Here is a 16,528-nt window from a genome sequence, read left to right as displayed (position 1 = left end):
GAGGCTCGTATTGAAAAGATCCCAGAAATTTTGCTATTTATTCTGGTCGCCTATTCGCCCGGATGTTAGACACGTGATCCATCCATTGTATAAATACTAGTATGCAGATTAGGGGCATCTCGTCACTCGTTAGGCCGCCCTCCGACTACGTCTGGAGCCTGAAGCGACCCACCCGCCCAGCCCTCGGAAGTTTTTCTGCTTTGCGCGGAATTAGACGCCCGCTTGTAGGCGGTCGTCTCAGGATTCTCTCAGCGCATAGGTGACTTTAGGCTCCAGACGACGATTCCCCATCACTTTATAACGGAGGGCGGATAGATGGCCAGGACAAATAGGATACTTTTGTAACCAGTTTCCTTTCACAGTCCACCTGTGATCTTCAAGTGCTCTCCCGTCGTGAACGGACAGGCGTCGCTGCAGAGCCAACAAACGGCCTCCGCAACCTCCTCGGGCGCTGCATGGCGACCCAAGGGGTGACCTGTAGGGTCTAGCATGTGCTGAATATCTGGTGGCGACTGTTCCTTAAGGAGCGTTCCCATGGGAGTAGCGGTAAGATACGGACAGACGGCGTTCACACGTATCCCGTCTGAGGCGTACTCCATTGCGGCTGTCTGCGTTAGACCCAGAATTGCCCACTTCGACGCACAGTAGGGGCTGTAATACATTAAGGGCTTCACACCTGCATAGCTGCTGGCGTTGACGATACTACCCCGCACCCCGCGGAAGCGACACACGTGCGGCTTGTCGGCCCATCTAGCCGGGTCGCTCACGACGGGCTCCTGCTGCAGCATCTGGGCGATCTCGTACTTCAGACACAGCCACACGCCCTTCACGTTCACGTCCATGACGCGGTCGAACGCGTCCTCGGGCGACTCCACGATCCGTGCCGAAGCTCCCAAGATCCCGGCGCCGTTAAAGGCGCAGTCGATCCGCCCGAAGCGCTGAACCGCCGCGGTTACCATGGCTTCCACGCTGGTCACCATGGTAACGTCCACCTGCACGGCGATGCCCGGAGTTTGGAGCATGTCCAGTGTCTCCTTGGCGCTCTGCTCGTCGATATCGGCCACCACACAGCTGTACCCGAGCTCTGCAAATCTGACCGCCGTGGCACGGCCGATGCCGCTCCCGCCTCCCGTTACCAGGGCAACGGGCATCCGCGTGATGGTAGCCATGGTTACAGATGGATGCCTAGAAAACAGAATGCTACTATTATTACTTGACTGAATTTCTGTTTGATATTATTGATTTGTACACTTTTGATTTTATACGTCAGGTATATGATAAACATTCTGAAAGAATCGGTACCGACGCTTTGTCGACATGGAATTTATAGTGTTCACTAAATATAAGGCTAGTATCTCACAGCACTTGAGCCAAGCTTGCGTCACTGCGGGGTTCAAAAGATACTCAACGAATTTCAGAGATTAGGAACGAAGTGCCTTACTGCGTATCTTGTCGTCTTCTAAGTCATATTTTTACGTATCACGCAATATCTAAATTATAAAAGTCGGAGAACATAACAAAACAGTGACGCAGCGAATGAACCCCGCAGTGACGCAAGCTTGACGCAAGTGCAGGGAGATACCACCTTAAGGGTGGGTTCACGCGTCTGTATATGTTCAAAGTATGGAATTTTAAGGCTAAACCAAACATTGACCATCACAAAGCCCTTTACAACCAACGATAACTTAGAGGACTTTCTTTAGGTTTCTTTTCATATCGGTGTTGGTTTCTTACCACCGATATCACGTACGGTCAGAGAATCTTCTGCCTCGGGCACGTTTCAAAATTTACCCCTGCCTTGGTGATTTATTTACATGGCTGCTTCCGCTAATATTCTGTCAAAGTATCTTTGTATTACACGGTTGCGTGCAACTGAAACCACTGTCAATGTCAAAAATACCGTTGTCATACAAAGGTGGTTTTGTGGTGGACTTAGAATTGAGTTTGAATCACTAGCAGGCCCCAATGGTGTGCCCTTGTCAAAGATACTTAACACCTACTTCCTCCTTCGACCTAGTTGAAGATGAGTACCTATCTTCCCTTGAGACGTCTTTTCGGATGGTACGCGAAAACGGAGGTGTAGTGCTTTATGAGGAAATCCCCACCTTTAAGCAGCTTAAAGAATCCACCACACATATCCTACAGCGTATGGATCCACCTGGGCGTGAGTGGATATAACCTTAAACTGCTGTACTAACGCAGCTAATATTTAATGTACAAAACTGGAGTGTCGCGACCAAACACGTTTAAGGCCTACGTCACATTTCCAAACCGGAGCCCGGCCAGGTAGCTTTCGGGAACAAAAATTATGATATAGAAACAAAGACAGAAGTACACAAGACTTATAGAGGATAGTCGTGGGCATTATTTGTGTATATTTGTACGTATGCATTTCTATTTTTCAGTTCGGCAAACAGCCCGATCGTTTCCGCAAACAGCCCGGCCCAGCCTCAGTTTGGAAATGTGACTTAGGCCTTACCGGCTATACAGAATGGCAAACACCTGTTACAACAAGTATCAAAATAATCTTCCACTATCTCCGAAAACGAGCCCTATAAAGCCGAACTCATGAACTCAGAATTAGCTTTTAGACTAGCGTAGACAGGTATGCTACATTGTTTAGACACTGTACCCTTTCGTGTTGCCGGAAATTTGACTAATGGCAAGAATTTGCAAGGAACTTTTAATTAAATCTACGAACAGTGGTCTAAAAAATGGTGCGAAAACGTTGGCATCTCATCAGCTGCTATGAATACAAAAACAAGATTCTAAGATTCACCTTTGTTTTGAAGGAGAAGGAGGAATTCAAGAAGACTGGATCACGAGTTCAGGTGTGTGTTTTGGAAGAATGGCGCCCCACGTGCACTAGTGTACCGACTAGCTGAGTACATGGGTCAAGTATCGGTCAGGTGTGCGAAGTCCAATATTCCCAGGCGCCATTGTTCCAACTCACAGCAGCTGATCGAGGATAGAGTTTCTTATACAGGCGGATTCAAACTTTAGGTAAATCTTTATAGAGCTCTTTTTAAGAGCCCTGTTCTATATCACTCTTTGAAGAGTTATACAGATGGCTTCTTAAGCTAATGGCACATTCCACCGTACGTGTTATTTGTCCGTACGTTTTTTTTTTTTTAGGCCACGTTCGCCACGTATTTATTAAAACGTGGGGAACGCCCGGCACAAAAAGTTTGGCGGCACGTAATATTTCTACGACGTGTCTGCGTGCTCCGTCGGATTCCCCGTGACGAGTTCGTACGGAGGCGGTACTCACCACTTACGGATCCCAAAAGATTGCCCACGTTTTGGCACGTATACAGCACGTATTTGCACGTACAGCGGGTTGTGCCCTTAGCTTAACAGATGGATTCGACTCTGCAAGCCATATTCTATATATAAGGCCACCGATCAATTTCTATAGTACAAGAAGTGTACTATAGTTCGTGAAACATTTCATACTATTGTATGTGGTGTTTTATCTCGAAAGCTGATCTTTTTCTTTGCGTTCTTACTACATTATATTTATCACTCTCACCAAGAAGCTCACGATTTTGGGTCCGTGTATTTGTGAGACTCAGTAAAATTGTGACTAGAGAAGTCGTAGACTGATATTTATAAATTTTCATATGTTGGTAGGTGTTGAAGAAATGCCCAGATTGTGCGCCCCCTGTTGGTGGCTTTCTAAGGGTTCGTATATAATAAGCAGTTCCACTCTTCAGAGTACGCATGCACAGCTACATGGACTGTGGGTAATATGTCAAGGGCGATGGCCCCTGAGACATTTAAAAAAAGTCTGAACATTGTTATGCAAATCAAAACAATGCTCGAGACGAGAACTGTTTACCAGTCAGGGACCTTGACCTTTGACATATTACCCACAATCCATGTCACTGGGCATACATACGTCTGAATGGTGACCGATCTATTGACTTCGAGTGATGTCTCGATAATGTATTGTTATACCTGACCTCATAGGTCACTTGCTACACCCCGGAGCATATTTGCATCCCATTACCGTACACTGTAACGTTACACAAATCCACGAATTAGTGAAGTTGATACGGCTCACACTTTGCCACGTACATGTATTTTAGGTAGACTTTTAGGGGGTACATTTTCTTGGCTTTCAAACGTAACTCCACGAAGAAAACAAGAAGAAGCCTTCATTCAGTGCAAGCACATTTTGCCTGTATAAAGCTGTTGTAGTCATTTTAAACGTCAACCGCCACAACTAAATGCTTGCGTTAACAAAATAATGTGTCATGACGTTACATCTATGTTTCAAACACTGTTCAAGGCGACATTCAATCATGCATTACTCAAATGTCTAGAACTTATAAACTCTGAAGAGTAAACATGTTCCTACCTCTGTGACAAAAGTTGTAATCTATAGTGCTGGGTCTTGGTGCAGTCACTTCTGTATGAAATATCGTCTGATCTAACCTGTTTGTTCTCTTACTGTGACCCAAAATTTGACCTCTGAGACAAAAGTTGTAATTTACGTACAGTGCTGATTCGTGACGGAGTCACTCCTGTGTGAAATATCGTCTGATATAACCGGTTCTCGTATTGTGACGCATCCGAAAAGTCAAAGGTTCACCTCTGACACAATGGCGGGCATGATAAACATGACAGTTTGTTAATGAATGTAGCTGGCAGCGTCTTCGATATTTGAATTGAATTCCTGTTAACGTTGTTGTTGTAGTTGTTGTGCACCTACAATGTACTAACGTATAGGTCAGAGCGTTTCCTTACTGTTTCAATTGGGCGCTTGATAGTCCTTCCCTTTAAACTTGTCTTCAAAATCCAGGTAAATCTTAGAGTGATTAGCCTTTTTACAGAAAGACGTCTACGTCTTCCCGCCACATTGTAGATTTACTTGTTGGTGCTTGTTGTAACAGGAGTTTGTAATACATGTACAACATAACCGGTATATAAACTTGGTCGTACTTGGGCGTAACACAAGCGGCGAAGGTTTTATAAACTTATATTGGAAAGGACCCCTACTCTTTTCAATAAGTGTGGTGGGTTCTTTATCGTGTTTCAGGTGTGGCCCTCCTCAAACACAGGAACCTTGGTTTTACAAAACGCCTTCTTCAAAAAATCGTCTTCAAGTGAGTCTAGTAGGGAAATGGGTGTTAAGTACCGCAGTTTCCCATCGGCACGGCATCGGACTCAATTATAAGTTAACAGTCTTACAACAAGACTACCTTGATATTTTAAAGCTAAGTGTGGTATTGGCAGTGGCCTCATGAAGCTGCTCGCAAACTGAATCCTTTTCACTGTATATTAGCAGAAGCAGTCATCAGGAAGTGATAAAAGTAACATTCTGTTTTTTAGGCACCCATCTGTAACCATGGCTACCTCCACCCGGAAGCCCGTTGCCCTGGTAACGGGAGGCGGGAGCGGCATCGGCCGTGCCACGGCGGTCAGGTTTGCTGAGCTCGGGTACAGCTGTGTGGTGGCTGATATCGACGAGCAGAGCGCCAAGGAGACACTGGGCATGCTCCAAACTCCGGGCATCGCGGTCCAGGTGGACATTACCATAGCGACAAGCGTGGAAGCCATGGTAACCGCGGCGGTTCAGCGCTTCGGGCGGATCGACTGCGCCTTTAACGGCGCCGGGATCTTGGGAGCTTCGGCACGGATCGTGGAGTCGCCCGAGGACGCGTTCGACCGCGTCATGGACGTGAACGCCAAGGGCGTGTGGCTGTGTCTGAAGTACGAGATCGCCCAGATGCTGCAGCAGGAGCCCGTGGTGAGCGATCCGGCTAGATGGGCCGACAAGCCGGACGTGTGCCGCTTCCGCGGGGTGCGGGGCAGTATCGTCAACGCCAGCAGCTTGGCCGGACTGCTTCCCAGTACGTGGTTAAGCCCCTACGGCGCCTCCAAGTGGGCTGTCCTGGGAATCACCAAGACAGCCGCAGTGGAGTACGCTTCAGAGGGGATACGTGTGAACGCAGTATGTCCAGGGCTCACCGCTACTCCCATGCGGGATCAACTGGTGGAGCAGTCGCCACCAGATTTCCAGGATCGGGTGGATCCGAAGTCGTACCCCGCAGGTCGCCTTGCAGCGCCCGAGGAGGTTGCGGAGGCTGTAACCTGGCTCTGCAGCGACGCCTGTCCGTTCACTACGGGAGAGCACCTGAAGATCTCAGGTGGACTGTGAGGGGTGCTTCACTGCTAGTCAGGCTACTGCACAAGCTCTCATCGTTCAAAGGCCTGTCCAATGGAAGTGCTGCTAGAAGCATGCTTTAGTCACGCTACATGCTATACTGCTTCCAACGTAAAACAAATTGAAGGGCGGTTAATGTTGTAGTTTGAATTGTCAATTTTTACTACAGCATATACCCCGAAACATTTATCACAATTGTGACTCTAGTCCTACTTGAAGCAAAAAAATCTGTAGTCCTACTTGAAACTTCTTTGGATCACACAGTATGTCAATCAATCAAATTTACATGAAAACATATATCATTATGGGTAGTGAAACCAATGAAACAATCTCCTTTTTAGATGGAAGCTGAATATGTCATAACTTATATCTTATTTGCTCTAAACAACAAGCGCCGCTACGTTAATCTATACCGGTAGAAGTTTAAATTTTTTAAAGGAACAAAAATGCAGTTGAAGGCTAAGCTCTTGCTTTTTTTCTACGCAATGTAATTTGTTTAGTCTTTGGTTACCTTTTTCAGGCCTAAATAAACTGCTCGGCTCTGCTATTGGTAATAAAATAATTGCTATTGGTAATAAAATAATGGCATCTCACCATCCAAATGGCAGCTCATCTGTGTTAACTTGGTAGATTCCATAGTGGAAAAGTTTAAACTTTGTTCCAACACAACAGAATGTCTCACCATAAATTTTCGGTCGAATACTCCAACCTCCGACTCCGATAGAAGATTCGCTACACTGATGTTCTGGATGTCGTCTCACCATGATTGTCGTTCTCTTTCGTTGACACGAACCTTTAAATAGAAAGGATATTATACGTAGACGTTCATACGTTACGGTTGTTATCTGATAGGGGAGACCATTTCCTTGATTTGACATACTGAAAAGATCATCCCAAATGTCATCCGTTGACATCCTTTCATAGAGAAGCTGCTGTTTTGTAGAAGCCATGGAAACAATATGCTAATATAGTGATAGAGATCTCAGAAAGTCTATCATGTAAAGCCAAAAGCCGTTAACCAAATCTCGGCCACGTCAAAAGAAGAGGAACCAAATTCACCAGTAGACTTCCATCGTCTGTATTGAATGCCGTATATTTCTGAGACAAAAACCAATTCCATAGTTTAATCTTTTTGTGTCGTAAATGTTTAGTTGATATAAGAGTAGACATGGGCTTTGCAAAATCAAGAAGCCATCTGATCTGTATGGACGTCAGTGTCCGTACAAGGCTGAGCTCACTGCTGTTGGCTGCTGCGTATATCGCTGTGGAGGCCGGGCAAGGTAAGCCTATCGTGACTTTGTGCATTTAGATAAACTGATATTCGAACATCATATTCCAGTGTATCTGTACCGTTGAAAGCATTTGACAAGTGTTGGTATGTTCCTGTGGAATGGAATTTGCTCAGACAAAATTTTCTTAATGCGAGACGAAAATTTATTTTCATCTATTAAAATGCTATCATAAAGTCCTTAAGTCAAATTTATCCTAAAATTGTTAATTTACTTTTTATAACTCATGCTTGATGTTTTAAAATAAATTGCATTGTAGCACGAGAGAATTGATTGTTTTGTAAGAAAAGGTTCCATTTTTTGCACTGTTTGTGTCATGTCACTTCCTGTTCAAACTTATGTACAGGAATTGCTTGTACTTTAGAGTCAGGATTTGCGCTCTTAGAAAATATGACCCTTGATCACTGTTGCAGTTGCAGTCATGCATCTGTTTGTGTATTTGTGTCGATATATCTTCGTTAGTTCGATACAATTCTTGTCTAATAGCAGTGCTAACAGAAGTTGGCTTAACTTCAGTGCGTCAAAATCTTGTCTGTGCTTATTAACAAAATATTTCCATACCAAAGTTAAGTACTGAATAGCATTTCTGAACTTAAAATCGAACACAATCAAACCTGAGGGCAAAAGAACTTAGCAAAGTAAGCATTTGTCTGACAGACGCCATTACGTACAATCAGGTACAATCAGGAAATGCCACGTCTCCCAATAAAACCCATGAGACTGAAGGTTAAAACCAAATGTCAAAAGCTCAGCGGGTAAATCGTGATTACGAATGTATGAAGTATTCCATTTGGGACAATTAGATACCAACTATGTATATCTCTAAAGCTTTTTTTACTTAATATGCTCATATGAAATATTTAGATACATGTACTTGTTTCTATAACCATCACTACTTCATACTATCATATTAGTGTTGGTTGAAGCACAACATGATTGATTTTATGTATGGATATAATTTCCCCCAGCGCAATCACCTATTGCCACGTCTCCCAACAAAACCCATGGGACTGAAGACTATAGCCAAATGTCAAAAGCTCACTGGGGAAATCGCGATCACGGATATGCAAATTTAATATTCTATTTTAGACCATTAATCATAAACCAGCATGTCTCTCTTTTGACTCGTTGACATACAAAACATTAAGATGCTGTAATAATCGCTACGAAGACAACAGGTGGATTCCGTGGATCAAGGAGGCGGTCTGGATAAGAAAGTCATCAACCCCAATGATGAACAGGGACGAGGGGGGATACAAACTTAGCCACGTTTGGGATTGTGTTCTCACCGCAAAAGCGCCACCTACATCGGTTATATATAGCGGCGAGACGCAGAACTCCAGTTAGAAGCTCTAAGGAAGTATTACCTGGTTGTGTAAAACTTTCCTATATCCCACAATTAATTAATATCAGTTTCACTTCCTGCCTTTCATTTAGGCACCACTGCTGACTATCATTGGTCGATGGATGATACGACAATCGCCGACGATAGCGATCCAACATCTCATGCGCACGCGCACGGATCCCCGTCAATAGTGGACGGCATTATCGGTAGCGCCATCTATCTGAACGGACATGAACAGCACCTCGATCTTGTAGAATTCCCCGGAACCTGTTTAACATCCCCAACGAATTTCAGTCATGGTTTTTCACTCGCTGTCTGGATCAAGCCGGGAAACAAAACCAGAGAGCGGAGCTTTCTGCTTTCTACGGGCGGGCAGACTCTGATGTCACAAGGCTTCTACTTCGACTTCAAGCCGGAAGAAGGATATGAGATAGGCGTTGCGGATTGGTGGAGAGAATGGAAAGTTACCTTTGACCTACGGGAAGGATTGTGGGTACATATTTTATTTACATGGAGAACAGATTTGGGGCTTACTCTGTATGTGGATGGGAACTTTGTGTCGTCAGATAAAACGGGTGATGCGAGACCAGGTGCGACGCAACCGCAGTACGACATGTTCAAGACCTTCAGCGTTGGGAAGCCGAATCACTTCGCGGATGGATATGGACACGTCACCGTCGATGAGCTGTTCTTCTGGAGCAAAGTGGTAGATGCTGAAAATCTAACCATACATGGTAAGCTTGTTTTGTTTAAATTGCATTATTCCCAATGGGTATTGTTGTTCATCTTGTAGTTCCTAGAGGCACATACATGTATATCCGCCTGTTTCCTTGCTGTTTCAGCGGTAATGTACATTTTACAGTGAAGGGTTGTACTTCCCGCCATTTTACGGTCCTTCCAAAAGACGGGTGCAGCCCCAACCAAGTCGCCCTTTGAACCCGGGTCTTCTAGTTACCAATTAAACAAAACCAGGAGCTCAAGTGTCATGCTGCCACCAGTTAAGCTACAGGGGCATCCCTTTCCAAAGGGTCCACTATTTGCAATTGTAATATACAGACTATGATACTGTGCTAGAACTAGTCAAATACCGTTTATATCAACTCACATTTGATCTGCAAATGGAAGTCTTAAAATTAAGTGGTATGTTGTGGGAGTGTTCCTTTTAATTATACTTTGTGTCAAACAGACCTGCTTTACCTGGGATGTCACGAAAGAAGCTCTAAGAACGATACGGAAATCACCCAACAGCCAATGAACGAGACCAACATGGCCGTCACCATTTGCCGACAGGCATGTGGTAGGAGCGGTTACGTCATGTCCCTGCTGACCAATGGCACGAGTTGTTTCTGTACATCGGACGCCATGTTGAATATGACATCAAAGGAATGTTCGACGCCTTGTTCTGGTGACTTTTCCCAAATATGTGGTGGTAAAAACAATGTCTACAGTGTTTATCGCTCGTCTGGACTTGTTATTCCCGAGATGTCCAATCCGGAGCCGATTTCAGAGATAGTCTACGAAATGGAAAGTAGTTATCCCTACGTCCTTGTATCCGACCTTGTGCGCTTCAACTTCTCGGTAAGGTCAGGAAGTGACGTCACGTTCTACATCCGGTTCGGTGACGACACATTCGCAGAGGAATCGAGCAACGGAGTTGTTCACCACGTTTTCAAGGAAGCGAAAACCTTCATGGTTAACGCAACGGCAATGAATGATATTAGCACCGTTTGGAGGACATTCTACGTCACAGTTGAAATGCTGGAAACGCCGATCCGCCATGTTGAAGTTGTGGCTATACCAGTGGAGCCCAGTCGGCCTCCAGAAATTCAACCCTTCCTCGTGGGAGGACAAGACGCTACGTGCTGGCTTTCGTATGGAGACGGGTTTGTTGTAGAATTTGCCGCAAGGAAAATATCGAATTTTACCAACACGCACGTTTTCCCTAATGCTGGCGACTATCGGGTGGAACTGAACTGCAGCAACCACCTCGGGTATATGACAGCACACACAAACGCCCTCTTGCAAGACCGAGTGGAATTTCAACTGATGACCGAGACATTAGATGTGGAGCACGGGGACTCATTCAACGTTTCGTGTCTGGTTCTTAGTGGCACAAACTCAACGTTTTGGCTTGCGATTGGAAACGACTCTACAGTGGCATACAGAAACTTCAACCCAGAACTCGGAAATCTGACCTTTGAACTTGGACAAGACCACTACGATTGTCCGGGGACCTACGCCTTCGCTGTTTCTGCTTTCAATCTTGTGACGCCTGTGTTGAGACAAATTGGAACTGCAAACATCTTAGAACGGATAGACAATCTAACAATATATCCAGAAACTATCTACGCTAGCCCTGGACAAAATGTAACCCTACAGGTAAAAGTATCGTCTGGAACTGACGTCCATCTTGTTTGGGATATACAAGGATCGCCCATGTGGGTGCACGCCGCAGAGGATGACGGAGGTGCTACGTCACTGGGTTACGTCACCTTCGCTCTTCCTAGTATCGGAGAGTACGACGTGAGCTTGGAAGCATTCAACAACCTCGGACAACAAATGACCAGAGCACACGTGCTTGTAGATAACGTTGTGCAAGGATTGAGTCTGCGCAGCTCTAGTCCAGTTTCGAACCCACCGGGAGAAGTTGTGTACGAGATTATCCTTCCCAGTGATGACTCAATCCCAGGGTCGGCTACGGCGGTTTGTCAGATCGCGTTCGGGGATGGAACTGTCAGTGACGCCGATCCCGTAAATTTCACTGCCACGAACCTTTACGAAACCTCCCACGCTTATAACCGAAGCGTTTTCGGACATTTGATTGCCCGCGCAAATTGCTCAAACGCATTGAGCTTCCAAGTCTTCGAAACAAACGTCTACGTTTACGAGCCAATTTCGATTAACAACATTCTTGCCTCCTATTGGGTTGTGGATGGGGAGTTTGAGAAACCTGCGTACGGACTTGAGAGGAAGCTACTTCCGGTAGAAGAGCCAGTCATCTTCACGGTGCAACTGGACACCGACGACGGCGACGTCACCACGCAGTGGTCATTCGGCGACGGTCAAGAGAACGTCACGGCATCGCTGAAGACGTCACATCTATTTAACCACGTCGGAACGTACCACATCATAGCCAACGTCAGCAACCCCATCAGCCGGGACACGGTATCGACTTCCATTGAGCTTCAAAAAAGTATAAAATTCCGCTCTTTCACTGCACTTGGAGAAAGGAGTACGGGTACTGTTTTAAACTTCACTCTTGATATTCTAGAGTTCGGGCTAGAACATTGCATCCTGTGGGACTTTGGTGACGGATCCAACAAGTATCTTTACGGAGTATCAGCTTGTCAAGGGAAAGATGAATACAATGACACCGATGTGATATTCGTGGAGTCGCACGACTATAGTATAAACATGACTCACTCGTACGACACTGAAGCTGGCTATGTCGCCACAGCCGAGGGCGTCAACATGGTGTCACGCGTTGTAGCCGAGATCAAACTTTACATCACGACGCGCCCCCTAACGTGCAGTTTCCCACACGTGCGGATGAAGTTTGGACGTTACCCGACCTCCCCTGTTGTCCGAATGAGATCTTCAAACCTAAAGGCCGAAGCAAACGTCGTTGTACGATGCGAGGTGACAAGATTGGCAAACTTTACATGGACCGTAAACAGAGTTGTCAACGTCGCTGACGCTAAAACTGGTTTGATCGAGCCACAACTGGAATTCGTATCGAGTTGGGAATCGCCCACACCGCAGAGAATTTTCCCCGCAAGATCACTACAGTACGGACTGTACCGAATAACGCTGACTGTCGCGATGCGTGGTGTGCCCGGGATGGTTGGTGAGGACAGTATGTTTGTGGAGATAGAGAGGTCGCCATTGGTGGTTTCCATCAGGGGCGGCAGTTCAAGAGCTGTGGGCTTCAACAAGACATTAGAGATCGACGGGGTAACAGAGACCTACGATCCTGACGTTGGAAACACTCAGGGTATGTAATTCTTTCCTATACATGTAGCAACCGCTTATGTTGATCGAGTAGCCAGGATTCCAGTCTAGTTAGTGTTACGTTCATCCCGCTTCCAACGTTAACTGTTGTTGGGGGCGTAGCTACCGTTGGAAGCGGACTTACATTACTGGAATCAATGCTATTTCATACCCAGTGTGCATGTACTGAGTATGATGTCCCTGGCATTCAGCACTGTAAAACATTTTTATATTTCAGCCATACCATAGGTATGGTGAAATATATTGTTATATTGCAATCCATACGTAGTATGGGATTGCAATATATTGCTTTTCCTTTGTCTCTTCTCCTGTCAAATCTTCAAATTGATTCAACTTTTTCATTTTTGGGCCAAATGAGCTGAAATTTGGCATGGAGGTAGGGATAGCAAATACCCCCAGGTGTTTTTTTCACTTTTTTGATAGAGGCCTTAGAAATTATGATATTTAGGGTTTTTGGTCATTTTTAGACAGAATATATATATTTTGGGCCCCTGTGCCCTGGTATTAAACCCTAATGACCTGAAATTTGGTACAGAGATGCATTGGACATATAAGCACAGGAACCCAACAACATTTTCTTCATAGACCACTTCAGAAATTAGTTATTTGGAGGTTTTTAGCCATTTTTGACTAAAAATGTCTATTTTTGGCTCCTATGCCCTTGTATGAAAGCTAAATGACCTGAACTTTGGTATATAGGTGTATTGGATATATGAGCAGAGGAGTCCATCAACACTTTCTTCATAGATCACTTCAAAAATGAGTTATTTTGGGGGTTTTGGCCATTTTTAGACTAAAAATGTATATTTTTGGCTCCTATGCCCTTGTATGCAAACCAAATGTCCTGAAATTTGGTACATAGGTGCATTGGGCATATGTCCACAGGACCCTATCAACGTTTTCTTCATTGGTCACTTAAAAAATAAGGTATTTTGGGGGTTTCGGTCATTTTTGACTAAATATGTATATTTTTGGCTCCTATACCCTTGTATGTAAACCTAATGACCTGAAATTTGGTACATAGGTGCATTGGACATATGAGCACAGGGTCCCATTAACACTTTTTTCATAGATCACTTCAAAAATGAGTTATTTTGGGGTTTTCGGCTATTTTTGACTAAAAATGTATATTTTTTGCTCCTATGCCCTTGTATCTAAACCTAATGACCTGAAATTTGGTACATAGGTGCATTGGACATATGAGCACAGGGTCCCATCAACACTTACTTCATAGAGCACTTATAAAATGAGTTATTTGGGGATTTTTAGCCATTTTTAACTAAAAAATGTATATTTTTGGCTCCTATGCCCTTACATTGAAACCAAATGACCTAAAATTCGGCATGAAGGTGTGTAGGACAAGTGCCCACAGTACTTCATTTTCCCTTTGAGCAAAGATTACTTCAAATTGTTAAATTTTGGGATTTTTTCAAGGATGAAGATGGATTGCAATATGCTGTATTTGCTCCGAAGCAAATGTCGGCCTTTCTAGTATTCGTAATGTTTCTTCTTTCTTTCTCCTGTCAAATCTTCAGAACACGGTATCTCCGTTGTTCCTCAACCGAATGACTTGAAATTTGGCACAAGGGTAGAGTGGGCCAATACCCTCGGGCGTTTTTTTCATTTTTTCCATATCTGTCTCTTAAATGATTTTATTAAGGTTTTTTGGTCATCTTAAGACCAAAACTGTATATTTGGGCCCCCTGTACCCTGGTATTATAACCGAATGAGCTGAAATTTGGCACAGATGTGCCTTGATAAGTCCCCCATATAGATTCAATATCAGTTTTGGTGTACAGTACAACAAAATGCTTATTTTTGCGATTTTTTGACCAATTTTTGACCAAAAAAGGACACTTTTGGCCCCTGTACCCTGGTATTACAACCGAATGAGCTGAAATTTGACAGAGATGTGCCTTGATAATGCCCCCATATAAATTTAAGAACACTTTTGGTGTACAGTACAACAAAATGCTTATTTTTGCGATTTTTTGACCAATTTTTGACCAAAAAAGGACACTTTTGGCTCCTGTACCTTGGTATTGCAACCGAATGAGCTGAAATTTGACACAGATGTGCCTTGATAATCGCTTCATATAAATTCAATAACACTTTTGGTGTACAGTGCAACAAAATGCTTATTTTTGCGATTTTTGGCCAATTTTTGACCAAAAAAGGACACTTTTGGCTCCTGTACCCTGGTATTACAATTACATGACCTGAAATTTGGTATAGATAGGCATTAGATACTTGGTAACAAGATTCAAGTAAAATTTTTGACATAAACAACTTTAAAATGATTAATTTTGGCACTTTTCTGAGGGGAAATTTGTTTTCTTTTGGCCTCCTGACGTGACCTTCCGTGACCCCGCACAGAGCCACACCTGTGCGCGTCAGCCGGAGAGTTAATTGAATCAAAGACCTAGCCAATCAGCGAAGAGGAGGCCAAAGGCTAATTAATATTCATAAGCGGGGCCTCATGATCCCGTATATAGCAGTGTTCCCGCCAGGGGGAGCGAAGCCCGCCTAAGGCTCTCGCATTTTAGACTATTCAGAAGGCTTTATATTGTATCAGTTCTTAGGGGCATATCTATGATAATCGCAGCAGTCACTTAACTTCTCTTCAGGAGTTTAGCGTAACACTGTTTCAGGTCAAACCGTCAAAGGCAACTAAAAACAAACTTTAACGTTACTGAGTTCAACAGTACTTATAACTTGTTATCCGAAGTTGAAACGCTAGCGATGGTATTTTCGCTGCGCTGTTAGCTCCGTGCGACTGTTGTTGACGGTCTTATAACGGTATATTTTGCACCCCTGTACCCTGGTATGAGTAACATTTGGTATAGATAGGCATAATATAGTTGGTAAAATGATCCAAGTACAATTTTTGGCATAAAGTACTGTAAAAGGCTTAATTACAGCACTTTTTTTAGGGGAAATTGGTTTTCTTTCGTTCTCCATGCCGTGACCTTTCGGACGTTCACCCCACAGAGCCGACATCTGCACCTGCGTCTAGCCGGCAGGAAGAATTAATTCAATTAATGGTTCAGCCAATCAGCGAAGAGGAATGCGAAGGCTAATTAATATTCATAAGCGGGACCACACAATACGTTAACTTGTAGACTCAGTCCGTACAGACTTCTCGCCAGGATTTTTTCAAAGCGTCGGACAGGGGTCCGGGGGCCGCCGAATGTCCCTGGCGGGGTCCAGGGGCAGGGCCACTGTGGCGGGGGACCCAGGTGGGCGAAGCACACACACCCGAAGCTCTGTGCATGTTTAGGGCTATGTGAGAAGGCTTCTTTTATCAGTTTTTTTAGGGCCATATCTACGATAATCGTAGCAGTGTTGCCATCCTTAGTTGAAGCGCTTATTTATAACGCTAGTATCCTCGCTGCGCCGTTAGCCGCCGTGCGACTTTTGTTGACGGTCTGATATCCCTACGTCGCCGCCTCGCTGATATTCCCACGGAATTGTTTCAAGAAAAATACCCAGCAAAAAACGCTGTTCTGCGTCAAATTCTATTCTATAAAACATGTGGGACTCAGTGTTACAGTCTAAATATTTTGTAGAAGCACCGCTGTAGGAAAGAAGGTCCAAGCAATGTAAAACATCACGTAGCATGAAGTTCGCTGTCAACTGGCACACAGCACATGACTGTTTGAAACTCTAAGTCTAATCAACAGCCGTGTTTGATTGATAGCCGGCGGTCCT

The 16,528-nt window shown here is 44.5% G+C and overlaps 3 protein-coding genes across 3 annotated transcripts in view; 2 read left to right on the top strand and 1 right to left on the bottom strand.

Moving 5' to 3' along the window:
- Positions 1-342: 342 nt before the first annotated feature.
- LOC118429065 (2,5-dichloro-2,5-cyclohexadiene-1,4-diol dehydrogenase-like) lies at positions 343-4,487 on the bottom strand. The gene is made up of 2 exons (XM_035839417.1): positions 4,364-4,487; positions 343-1,185 (listed from the first exon to the last, which is right to left on the bottom strand). The coding sequence occupies exon 2, from the start codon at positions 1,167-1,169 to the stop codon at positions 357-359; it is 813 nt and encodes a 270-aa protein (XP_035695310.1). The 5' UTR covers positions 1,170-1,185; positions 4,364-4,487; the 3' UTR covers positions 343-356.
- LOC118429064 (2,5-dichloro-2,5-cyclohexadiene-1,4-diol dehydrogenase-like) lies at positions 2,700-6,580 on the top strand. Its single transcript, XM_035839416.1, has 2 exons — positions 2,700-3,003; positions 5,338-6,580. The coding sequence occupies exon 2, from the start codon at positions 5,354-5,356 to the stop codon at positions 6,164-6,166; it is 813 nt and encodes a 270-aa protein (XP_035695309.1). The 5' UTR covers positions 2,700-3,003; positions 5,338-5,353; the 3' UTR covers positions 6,167-6,580.
- A 760-nt stretch (positions 6,581-7,340) lies between these two features.
- Positions 7,341-16,528, top strand: part of LOC118429314 — a 32,318-nt gene continuing 23,130 nt past the window's right edge. Inside the window, exons 1-3 of the mRNA XM_035839796.1 lie at positions 7,341-7,452; positions 8,899-9,540; positions 9,993-12,800. Of these exons, the coding sequence (XP_035695689.1) occupies positions 7,341-7,452; positions 8,899-9,540; positions 9,993-12,800 (3,562 nt within the window). The remainder of the gene's footprint in view (positions 7,453-8,898; positions 9,541-9,992; positions 12,801-16,528) is intronic.

The sequence above is a fragment of the Branchiostoma floridae genome, chromosome 13 (genome assembly GCF_000003815.2).
Source record: "Branchiostoma floridae strain S238N-H82 chromosome 13, Bfl_VNyyK, whole genome shotgun sequence".
NCBI lineage: Eukaryota > Metazoa > Chordata > Leptocardii > Amphioxiformes > Branchiostomatidae > Branchiostoma > Branchiostoma floridae.
This window is presented reverse-complemented; position numbering and strand designations above follow the sequence as displayed.